Source organism: Agrilus planipennis, unplaced genomic scaffold, assembly GCF_000699045.2.
Source record: "Agrilus planipennis isolate EAB-ADULT unplaced genomic scaffold, Apla_2.0 scaffold203, whole genome shotgun sequence".
Taxonomy (NCBI): domain Eukaryota; kingdom Metazoa; phylum Arthropoda; class Insecta; order Coleoptera; family Buprestidae; genus Agrilus; species Agrilus planipennis.
Window position 1 is genome coordinate 535,892 of NW_020438993.1, and position 12,383 is coordinate 548,274.

At 34.8% G+C, this 12,383-nt stretch overlaps 2 protein-coding genes across 2 annotated transcripts in view; one reads left to right on the forward strand and one right to left on the reverse strand.

Moving 5' to 3' along the window:
• The window catches only part of LOC108740311, a 26,163-nt gene extending 14,219 nt beyond the window's left edge, over positions 1 to 11,944 (forward strand). Inside the window, exons 12-20 of the mRNA XM_018474594.1 lie at positions 1,352 to 1,528; positions 2,631 to 2,896; positions 3,811 to 3,883; positions 3,986 to 4,124; positions 8,538 to 8,676; positions 9,360 to 9,658; positions 10,629 to 10,818; positions 11,383 to 11,570; positions 11,727 to 11,944. Of these exons, the coding sequence (XP_018330096.1) occupies positions 1,352 to 1,528; positions 2,631 to 2,896; positions 3,811 to 3,883; positions 3,986 to 4,124; positions 8,538 to 8,676; positions 9,360 to 9,658; positions 10,629 to 10,818; positions 11,383 to 11,570; positions 11,727 to 11,927 (1,672 nt within the window). The 3' untranslated portion in view covers positions 11,928 to 11,944. The remainder of the gene's footprint in view (positions 1 to 1,351; positions 1,529 to 2,630; positions 2,897 to 3,810; positions 3,884 to 3,985; positions 4,125 to 8,537; positions 8,677 to 9,359; positions 9,659 to 10,628; positions 10,819 to 11,382; positions 11,571 to 11,726) is intronic.
• On the reverse strand, positions 4,888 to 8,257 carry LOC108740312. The gene is made up of 2 exons (XM_018474595.1): positions 7,809 to 8,257; positions 4,888 to 5,469 (listed from the first exon to the last, which is right to left on the reverse strand). The coding sequence occupies exons 1-2, from the start codon at positions 8,125 to 8,127 to the stop codon at positions 5,213 to 5,215; spliced, it is 576 nt and encodes a 191-aa protein (XP_018330097.1). The 5' UTR covers positions 8,128 to 8,257; the 3' UTR covers positions 4,888 to 5,212.
• Positions 11,945 to 12,383: the final 439 nt, after the last annotated feature.

The window sequence follows — 12,383 nt, forward strand, 5'->3', positions numbered from 1 at the left end:
TATTGGTAAAAGGCATCGATCGTAGCGACACGCCGTGACAATAATTCGAATCAATCCTATCGGGTCAAATACGCCACGTTTCCATACGAAAACATGTGTTACAAGTTAATTTTGAAGCAATGTTTTTATCTTTGAGTGAAATTTTGGAGTTCTTGAACTCATCAATAAAAAGCCGTAATTTCGTTGAAGGAGAGAAAGTTGTGAATGCTGGTCATTTAATATATTGTGGCATATTAAATAATATAAATAATCGATATGAGTTACGCTGAGAGAGTTTATATCATTATTTTCTGCCATTGGAAGGTCAGAACTTGTTAAAATATTTTCTTCATCGTTTAGGTTACCACAATTTCCATTTTGTTGGTTTATATTAGCTTCAGTACGATTTTTTTCTCTATTTAATCTTAATCTTAATCATACTTCTACTAATTCGTTTCTGGTCATCTGAAGGCTCTTTTATATTACATGAAGGCAAATTACAGGAAGGTATGGCATCTTTCTTCAAGAATTTGAAACCTTTAAAAATAGAGTCAACATGTCTCATTGTCCACAAAATTCAAAATATTGATTAATGTAATTAATATTTGAATTAATTTTAAATAATTAGTTATAGCTTAAAGTAATTATGCAAAAAAATGAATATTTACCAGGTGGAACATAGTCACTTCTTTTAAAATGTAACTAACAAACTTGCATGTGCTGAATTACTGTTTCCCCAATTTTTAAAACTTCTTGCCATTTTTTATGGCAATCGACTTTACCGAATTACCGAAATAATTTTGTATTTTTACATAGTAACTATTTGGTTTTGGAAAATAGTGGAAACGAACGCCCGGATTGTTAAACGCTTTACTTTTGCAACCATAGACACAACAAAACATTTTACTCGTAGTTTTTTTGGAGAAAATCTTGCTCCATTTGTTTCAGATTGATTTTCCATACTTTAAAATAATTTTATTCATTTTCTTCTATTATAATAAAAATAAAAAGAATTACATATGTATCTGTTTCTACTCGCTGTGTAACAGCTAACCCGATAGGATTGGTTCGAATTATTGTCACTACGTGTCGCTACGATCGATGCCTTTTACCAATAGCCAGATATGATTTCTTGAGAATCAGTCATAATAAAAGATATATCATTTTAAACGGAGTCATTATATCCAAACTTTCCTATAGCGAATTAAATATGAAAACCAAACTTAACACTATAACTACTTCATATTAAGCGGTTGGTCAATATAGGCGGAGTCATAATAAACGAATTCCACTGTATTTCCAAACAAGCGAGTTAAGTAGATGGATCACAACTGCAATTGAACAGATTGCAGTAGTTTCCTTTTATTTTCAGACTTTTCTCGGAGGATGGAAACTTTAGTCCACCCGAAGCGAAACGTTACCTGAAAGCGCTAGCAGCTCTTGAGAAAGTTATGAAGAAAAAACACGTTCAGTTGGTTAAAGACTTGAATTTAAAACGGGCAAAAGCTATGGAAGTTGTCATGAAAACCGGAAATGATGCTGTAACTCCGTAAGAACAATATAGTACATTACGTATCGAGGTCTGAAAAGTAGATACTTCAGACTACGTGTTTGTAGTCTGAAATATCCACTTTTCAGACAGAGGTACGTATACTATTTTTTGTCATGTTTGTGCGAAAAGCTCGTCATTAAATTGATATTTGGCGAAATAAGAGTAAATGATTTAGAGGTTAGAAAGACATTGTCATTGAACAACTGATTTCTGCGCATGCTCATAAACTTGAGCGCATGCGCTCAAAAGACTAATTTAATTTCCTCCCAACTAAAACACGGCTGAAAAGAGGCCATTTCTTCCCTATTTCATAGCATGCAAAACGAGCTTTCCGCGCTAACATGACAAAAAATAAATTCCTTTTACAGACCGCAAGACAGATCTAAGAGTTTCTGCAGATGTGTGTTGATAAGATTGTTAACGATTATGAAGTTTGATTGACTGGGCTTTTACTCGGGGTTCGTCAATGCGGGGAGAGGGCACCTCCAAGCGGAAAATACCAGTTACTAACCTAATAGTCCAAGATCCCAGACATTACTTATTATCTGAGTAACAAAATGGGTGGAAATTTTATTCTTTTATTAACTTCCTGCTTTAATCTAAAAACGCCCAGTATTTTCAGCTCCCCTTGAGCCAGTTAATAATTTCATTTTGAAGATACTATTACAGTTAAAACGTTTATTTATTTTGTACAGTTTTTGCTCACTGGTGTAAATTTTAAGGAAAAAGTGCAATGTTGAAGTCAAAAAGAAGTTCCATTTAGGATTATTTTGTTGATATTCTAAAAAAAATTCTAACAAAATATTCCCGAAAAGGGCGCACGACCACTGCATTAAAGAGTCACTTAAATTCCGTTGCATCGCTACCCTATCCCACCCATTTTATTACTCAGAAAATAAGTAATGTCTGACGGCTCAGAGATCTTGCTCTATAATAATTATTGTTGAAATAGAACCGATAACAAGATTTCAGAGTACCTAAGCTTTCATTCGTTTCAATATCTAAATATAGTGTTCCATAAAATGTCTAGACCTTTCATAAAACTAGAAGACTGCAAAATGTTTAACTCATACAAATTACAATTTTTTTTACGTTGTAGATTTTTAAATGTACTTGAAGAATTCGTTTACGCTGACGCAATACAAAACTCTATCGAAAAGGTCAAAGACGAAATTAAAGATACGGCAGTGTCTTTGAAGTCCTTGGTAAAATTGAAGCAAGCTGAATTCTTTAATATCAAGGATACCGCGTTTGCCACATTGGAACTCGCTGGCGGTCATGAAATCCTAGCCGATAAACTCGAACAATTGTTAAACAATCTCCGCGATTTGTGCCAACTGCTTGAACATCCACAAGCAGTTACCAGTAAGTAGAGTATAGTTGGGACGTTTAAAATTGGCATAGTTTGCAATAAAAATGTCGCATTTACTTTCTACTTTCAACTTACTAACTTGCTGACAGAACGTCTACTTTTACTCTCGACAGATGTTACCTATAGGCAATATCGTAAACATAGAAAAGAGATGCCAGGTAGGAATTGCAGCGGACACTAATAGCGAAGGTAAAGCGGCCAATTTTATAATAAGTCAATGCGGGACAATAAGACTGAGGATTTTTTGGAATTGTTGGTGGTGTACTTAAATTAGAAACAAACAGCACTACTACTGAATTAATATTTCAAGTCATATTTTTCGCATGAGTGGCATTTTTTACTAGGTTTGGATTTTGGTTCAGAATGTCCAAAAAGTTTTCACAGATGCCCATATTAAATTTTACAATTAGCATTGCACGTAATGTTTCTATATTTAGTCACGACTTTTCGGATTTTCGGACGCCGCGGCGGGCTGTCGTTCGTATTTTGGAAACAAGGAATGCGGGACATACGGGACGCCTTAGACGATTTACGGGACTATTTTTCAACCGTCATTACGGGACGGTCCCGCAGAATGCGGGACGGTTGGCCGCCTTGAGCGAAGGTATAATAGAAAAAGATGCAAAAGCAAAATTTGAGCATGTTGCCAGTACCGGACTTTAAAGAAAGTTCAAGATTCTCAGGAATTTAGAAAAGCAAGAACGCTTGGATAAAGATATAATTCCAACCAGGCTGTTATAAAGCCGGCCCTGATTTTTGTCTTGCTGAAATACAATTTTTCTAAGATGAAAATTTAGACCTGAAAAGGTTTTTAAGGATTTTTCCAAAACTGTTGGACTTTCATTATTTATAATTATGGCAAATTATAAAACAGAATTTTATACTTAAATTAATTTAATTGTTTCAGATGATTATGGAAAGTACTTCAAAAACATTGAAACTCCCAAAAGTGCCACTTCAACAATTTCCTCTCGGTCCAGGTAATCAAAATCATTACGTGTTTATTATTGTATTATATGTCCTTGAATATGTTAATGATTTAATCAATTTTATCAACAGTTCATGTTTTGTATAATTGTTAGATCAAAATCATCGGAAAGTGCATTCCCAATGAGTAAAAAACTTATCGCCACAAGTCCAAAACCAAACGACAATTCCATTATGGGTCGATTCTGTGCTTTCATTACACAGACATTCCAGAAGATGGTCGAGAAATCACAGGTAAACTAATAACCCTTTTGTAAGACAAGTAGCTAAGGTAAAACATTTACCAAACACAGAAATTACACAATATTAATTTGAAATCATTTTTTCAATTTTTTATTTACCTCAAATTAATGAGGGAAAAATTGTTGCTGTCGTCACACCCCCGCCGGGAGTCGAACCCGGGACCTTTGGCTTTACGCACTAATATTCTGCCCACTAGACTACTCCCTCATTAATTTGAGGTAGTTTGTAGTGGGTAAAAAAAAAAATCGAAAAATTGATTTCAAATTAATATTGCATATTAATCCACTATTAAGTAACTAACAATGTCATAGGATATCATATACAGAAATTACACATTTCTTTGTTAGCATTTTTTTTTTCGGTAATTACGATTCGAGGTACGATTCAAAAATGAAACAAAAGATAGGGATTTCAATAAAACATCCTTTAAAAATACAAAACTACAAATAAAAATTGAATTAATTCAGCCTTTATCTTTGCCAGTAAATGATAACTTATTCATTAAATGAATATTTTTTATTTTATGAACATGTTAAACATGGTGATTCGTTTTTATACACTATGACAAAAAATAAATTCCTTTTACAGACCGCAAGACAGATCTAAGAGTTTCTGCAGATGTGTGTTGATAAGATTGTTAACGATTATGAAGTTTGATTGACTGGGCTTTTACTCGGGGTTCGTCAATGCGGGGAGAGGGCACCTCCAAGCGGAAAATACCAGTTACTAACCTAATAGTCCAAGANCTTATTCATTAAATGAATATTTTTTATTTTATGAACATGTTAAACATGGTGATTCGTTTTTATACACTACAAAATATTACTATAGACCATAGACATGGAAATATAGGAGCAGATCATTAACTAGCAATGTAAAGGTTTTTACAGGCACCCTTAAAATCTATTGACTGCTCGTACTGAGCATACGCACAAATAGGCAATAAAATTGAGGCACCACTGCGTGTATAGACCCCACCCCTCCTCCCATAACCTATAATTGTAGTTTATGCTCCTTCCCTATATTCCTGAATATTTCTATGTTAATTACAAATATTTTATGAAAACTACGCATTGAAATTAGAAGCCACACGTGGTTGGACTCAGTTTACTGGGTTCACGATACCAATCAGGATCTCTACCAACGTTGTTCTTCCTGTAGAACGATTCCTCTATTATACGACACCTTCCGTACCGTATCATCGGATTCTCTTTGCCATGATTCCACATTTTCCAGCCATACGTCCAATTAACACATTCTTGGAAGTAATATTTGTTTTCAGGAAGAATTTTCACCCTTTCGTGGAGATAATTCTTCCTTCCATTCTTTTCGGTTCCTATGCAATGAAACAAAATTGTGTCAATTAAAATACTTTCCATTTTCAACTAAATATGTTCATTTGTTTTTGTAAAACGTCATTACCGTCATTTTGAACTTCGTTTATCCAAAGTACTAAACCTAAACCTTCAGAAATCAAACATGAATGAAGAAAGCTGTGTGTTGTCATGGAACACCCAGTAGAAACGCAATTTCTTACACTTTTTACAAAAATTGTTCATTATAAATTTTGTTCAAGGTATTTCGTAAAGAAGAAACCTGACAGATATCTAACATACGCATTCCGTAAAAATTTTCGGGACAGTTTAATAAAATTCTACAAATTACACTACCAATATCCTCCCTATGCTCCAGATTTGCCACCATCGTACTTCTTCGTACAAAACATCTGAATCGCCACATTAACTTACATCATTAACTATATTCAAAGCGAAAATAAAAAACATACACAAGAAACAGAAATCATGTGTAAACTCATTGATCATTCAATAAAAAATTAACTAACCCATTACGTAATTAAAAATTTTTAAATTTTACGAAAAATAAATTGTATTTTGAGATTTTAACCCAAAGTCGTTATCACGTACCATTCTTTCTCACTGTACAGAATATACCTACATACGTATGCATAACTTCTGATGAAGTCACGGCGTGGCGAAACAATTGTCAAGTTGACAGTAACACTCATTTATCACTTTTTATTAGATCTATACTAATACTAATACTAATCTAAACACACCTGATGCATATGTTTGAAAGAGAACTTCTCGAATTCGAGGATCTAACAGTTCCATTTTTTTCTTTTAGATAACTTCAAAGTTCTGGTCGATATCATGTTTCGCTTAGCAATGTAATGATGCAAGTAATTTATATTTAGATTTTGGTTTACAACCCTGCGCTCTATTTACAATGGGTATTGTGTTCCAGTCACGTTTCTATCTCCTACATTATCTATTGATTGCTTCTATTTTCTCTTATAACCTCACGGCACAGTTTTACTCATAACTAAATGGATTACTGGCTTGTTCATTTAATACATTATTAAATAATAGGCTAGAAATTGAATCAATCAATCATTGGATATACTTATAGGGTGGATAAAAATATTCAAAGTTGGAAGCACCCAAATAAAAACAGAATTGTAGACAGTTTGAAAGCTAGATCATTATTTTTTTAGTTGTATCAAGCAAAGGTTCTTTGTGAATTTAAATTCTGTTTGAATTATATACAAGAATAATAGATGAAATTTTTAAAAATAACACGCTAGAAGGTTTTCTTGCTATTTTTCAGGATTTTCGATGAACAGAAAAACTGATAAAATTTAATTTTATCTTAACTAGTTCTTCCCCCCTATCAGTTCACCGTGAGTTCAAAGCTGTTAACACCATTGCTTCGAGTGGTCGAAATTCACTTCTGTGAACAGTACTATGACGTAGTGTCGGCCATCATTAATTTCTAATTGTTGCTGTTGTCGGCCATCATTCTTTTTCAATTGTTGTCGCATTGTCTCTGATGTCGGCCATTAAGGGTTTTTAGTAGATGTATAGTAATCAATGATTAAAATTTAAGGAATTGTTCGTAAATACGTATGCAACACATAATACACTTCAGCATAAAAAGTTGCTGATACTAACTACGTAATACTACTTTGCCCTATGCTGTATGTGCCGTATGTTCTTTCGTGTTTCAACTTGGGACTGTAGTCATTTCCTGAGTTTTGAATGCTCCCTAGTTAAGTTAGGAAATACTTCGTGAGCCGTACAGACAAAATGAAAAGAGATGATAGTAAGCGGTGGAGCGGTTAGAGGTTACTTAGATACGCAAAAGATCAGGGTTTATAACTTTCTGGTTGGAATTATATCTTTGAACAAACGTTTTTGCTTTCCTAAATTCCTGAGAATGTTGAGCTTTCTTTAAAGTCCGATGCTGGCAACATGCTCAAATTCTGCTTGTCTGCATCTCTTTCTATTACACCTTAATTGGTGTAATGTTATTCCCTTTTTTTATTAGTGTCCGCTGCAATTCCTCCCTGGCATCTCTTTTCTTTGTTTACGATATTCCCTACAACGTCTCTCATGGGTAAAAGTAGATGTTCTGTTAACAACCGTTCTAGTCTAATTAGTAAGTTGAAAGAAGAAAGAAAATGTGACAGTTTTATTGCGAACTACGCCAATTTTAAACGTCCCAACTATACGTACGCTGCCATGAGTTTAGTTCGACTCGATCACCTTAGATATTTAAAGAGAACCTTACTGAATCCTATATTAAAAGAATCAATGTAACAAGGATAAATCATGAATTTTTACGAAATTGCAGGTAATTCCCAAGGATTTTTACCTGCATAAAGCAAACTTTTCACTTCTGGATTGACTGGACGCATCACATTATAAACAGCATCAGGATCGATCAACGGTACTTCTCCTCCTTCAGAAAACCTGGGTCTCACTTTTCGTTCTACGTTCTGGTACCGTTCCTGACGATCGGAAATCATCTTTTCTTTCTCTTCTTCGGTTACTTTTTTAGGCAGCGCCTGCTCGGCGTATTCAACCAGCCTTTGCTCGTTCCTCTTAAACCATTTCATACGCAATCTATCTTCGGTTGCTATTGCGTCAGCATATACCTGCTGCTTTCTCGTTGTACTTAGATCTTTGTTCATTGTAAATTTATTTAACTAAAATTTTTTCAAACCCGACAACAATACAATCAATTAACGCGTAATTTTAATTACACGAACAATTTTTGAACGTTAAATATTATTTGACGTTAAAAGTAGAGGTTAAAATACGAAAAACGTAAGTATCATAATATTTGCCCGACTATAGTTGATCCTAATATTGAACTTTAAATCATACCAATATAAATGCATAAAGAAGTTTTTTTCATTAAAGTTTTAATCGATCCTGGGACAGTATCAACCTTGAGTTTTGGGTTTACGTTAACTCTACATGATTAAATTTGTATTGCTTTTATAAGAAAAGGCATACATTTTTTTTTGTTTTTACCTACACTGAAAGCAAACTGTTCAAAAGTTATCAAAAATTATAACATTTTAATCATTATTTGCAGAAATATTATCACAGTTCCACCAACGTAAAAAATACAAACGTAATAAAGCCAAACTTTGCAGAACAAATGGCTGAATTAATTCCTCGTTTGAATTATTACTATTTACAATGCGAAGGATTTTGGTTGGAGCAAACCAACAGTAAGTAAGAATAATAATAATTGAGAGGGACGTGTCGTGGGCGCTTGGTGAAAATCATCATAAAGTCGTCAGTCCTAAGACTGGATGGACACGAACCTCCACTCTTTCCTAATCTTCGCATTTCTCTAAAACCAGAACAGTGATCTAATCTAGGTCTACCTCTACCCCTCCTAACTCCTGCTTCTCCCTCTAATATGTCTCTGACTAGACCTTCATGCCTGAGAAGGTGTCCTACCAACCTATCTCACCTATTTTTATTGTCTTCCATAGAGTCCTCTATTCTCCTATCCTTTTTAATATCTCTTCATTTCTAGCCTTCTCTATTCACGATATCCTCATCATTCGTATGTAACACCACATTTCGAACGCTTCTAACCTTTTCTTTTCCACCGCGCCCACCGTCTATGTTACACACTCGATTTTCTAATAACTACTTAATACGTTTAGAACACTTGCTAGGTGTGCTTACATTACAAAAACATATTCTCAAATATGACAGGGTGGTCGCGGAGAGTGCATCCGGTCCTGGTTGGGCCTCCCAATTTCGGGAAGTCTTTTTTAATGAAACCTTAAGAATCTTAAATTAACTTGAAATTTGGGAAATTTGAAAATCTAATACATCACAAATGAACAATAACTGTAGGAAGCAGAACCTTGTTGTTACCTTGTATTAATAATTGCAGGCCTTTTTGAAATATTCAATGACGTTCAATCGTTTCTTATCAGCATCGATACTCAATTTCTGAAAAAGATGCACATGGAATTTCAACAGAATTTCGATTTGATCCAACAAAATACTGTAAAAGAAGTGAAGGGTTTACTTACAGAGAATATTGCCAACGTTAGAAAGATACATGACAAACTGCGTCCACTTCATGGATACGTCAGTAACAATAAATTACTAGAAGAACTGAAAAACGAATATTACGAAACGTGCACCAATAGCATCGTCACCATTGAATGCTTACCTGAACCTTATGATGTAAGAAATACGTAAATTTTTCGTTTTATTTACGATATCTCAAAAAAATCAGGAGATTGTTTAGTTTTGTTGCGCCCAAGGGGTAAAACCTACCCAAGCGTGGCAAGACAGGACGACGCTCTTGCTCGGACCATTCGACCAATCTCGTGACTCGTCTATTTTTTCCATGAATTTTATGACTAATTTTAAGTAAAAAGTCTGTATTCTGTCAGAGCGGTCTGCGACGCGCTGATGAGATCCAAAAAGATCGAAATCGCGATCCACGTCTTGCAGTTTCGACAGAATACAGACCACTTCGAATTATTTTATTCGATTACGGTAACGTGCCTATCACGTTGAGGTTGGCTACGCCGGGATTCGTTTCAGCAAGTAGATATCCATATATTTAAATGGACCTTGTTGGAGCATACGTAATCCTAAAATGTAGCATCGTGCTACAGATGGCGTTTACTGCGCCATTTGTAGTATTTTCTAAAACGCACTGTTAAGACAGCAGGTAAAAGTTGGTCTGTGTTCTGTCGGAGCTGCCTGCGACGCGCTGATGAGATCCAAAAAGATCGAAATCGCGATCCGCGTCTGGCAGTTTCGACAGAATACAGACCACTTCGAATTATTTTATTCGATTAAGCTAACGTGCCTATCACGTTGAGGTTAGCTACGCCGGGATTCGTTTTCAGCAAGTAGATATCCACACAAGTGGACCTTGTTGGAGTATACGTAATCCTAAAATGTAACATCGTGCTGCAGATGGCGTTTACTGCGCCGTTTGTAGTATTTTCTGAAATGTGGACTAATTTTGATATCGTCTTACAAGGATTGCGTTAAACATCTTTATCTGGGTGCTGATATAAAATTGGTCATGAGTTCATTTTCCTAGAATATGAGTTTTATTAAGTACACTGAGAAATAAACAGGCATTATGTGCTTCATTATTAAAAAATTGGTTATCTTCTTTCAATTTTCATCACAGGTACAAATAAATGAAATGGTAAAAAACTACGAGGAAGACCTGATTACTGTGAACGAGAATTTACAGCTACTGAAGTTATTTTTAAATGAATTTGCAACTTTAATAATTCCTATTGTACCCCAATTTGAAAAGATACTCGACAACATAGTGCGTTTTATTAATGAAGACAGCATTTCCGAAGTCGATTCAGGCAAGTATGATACAAACTATTCCAAATTACCATACGTAGTTAATTTTAAATAATGAAAGTTTAAATAAATAAACCAAAAAAAGGCTCGCCCTATTTACCGCAAAACTTAGGGTGTGTTCCGAAATATAACCCAGCATACTGGTCAGTGCTGATGACGTCATGAATCGACGCCATATTGTACTGGTATGCCACCATATTGTACTGGTGAAAAAAGTGTGTCGTAACAGTATATCAAACGGGCGTGTGTGCTTCAGAATTTGGACAATTTTTTATTGTAATAAACGTTAATAACTTTTGGAGCAAAATTGTTGTAAACGAGCACAAACACTATTCTCAATATAGCGTCAATTAGACGTCAACGCACTGGCCAGTATATTTCGGAACGAATCAACAGTATGGCGTCGATTCACGACGTCATCAGCACTGGCCAGTATAACGGGTTATATTTCACCCTTAATCTCTGTGGAGAGTGACAGAAACGCAGTGGCCATGTTTGAGATGTGTCTCCATTTTCACCTTTTAATAATAGTTTATAATAACAGAATATCACTTGTCTTGTTTTAGAATCACGAATGAAAATACAGTTTTATAAAGAATCAATTCCAATCCCTTCTAACTACAGTCTGAACTTAAACAATAGCAAAATAATTTTGAAGGAACTTTCAAACAACACGGGAAATTTATCGTACATTACAGGCTCCTTCGAGTCACCAGTGGAACAATTTGATGTAAATGTTGAAAACTTTATTCAGGTAAGTATTGAATTTGAACTTCTTTTCTAACGTAAATATGAAGAAACATGTGCCACTAGTTGTAGTCAGTATTTATAGATGTCGACATACTGTCAATCTCTTGATATTAAATCAATTAACTTGCATCAATCATAAACGGTAACTTTAATATTGTAGATAAGTCAAGACAATGCCAAGGTTCTTATTGAAAAACTAATAACAATGAAAGACAGCAGTTTGGTTACCATCGAAGAAGATAAAAAAAGATTCAATTTTGATGTGCAAACAGTGATCAACCTTTATGCCCTCAGATATGATGCTGGGGACCAACCTGAAGAACCAGCCGAGAAACCGAAAGGGAAAAAGAAAAAGAAATGATTTGTTTTAAATTTAATAAAAATGTGGTATCATTAAATTTGCGGTTTATTTGAAATACTCCTCATGATGCGTAATTTATTGGTTAAGTTCCAAAAAGATTATATTTATGATAAACGTTTATTTTTGGAGCATCGCTCTGTACTGGTGTGTAATGTAGACAGTGAGTAAGGTGAAATAGAATAAGCTAACAGCAGTGGTTAAGGTGATGAAAATACCTTGGACTTGATAGCTACCTTCACTCCATCGTCCGGGTTGTAATGATTGCGCTTTAGGTCTCTCTTGAGTACAAGAAAAAATAAAAATCGCTGGGCGCAAGATCGGGGGAATAAGGAGGGTGTGGACTCGTTTCAAACGTCAGGTATCTAACATGACAAACTAGGCTTATAGAACGACAATACATTCTAATAGATTCGTTCGTACAGACTCATTGTCAGTGGATGACATAAGCTGAATCTC

What these genes read in the sequence shown, in the direction of transcription:
- LOC108740312 (XM_018474595.1), bottom strand. Translation starts at nt 8,127, where the DNA reads ATGAACAAAGATCTAAGTACAACGAGAAAGCAGCAGGTATATGCTGAC. An exon ending in GAAAAGTTTGCTTTATGCAG is followed by an intron (nt 5,470 to 7,808) that starts GTAAAAATCCTT and finishes TTCATTGCATAG; the next exon opens with GAACCGAAAAGAATGGAAGG.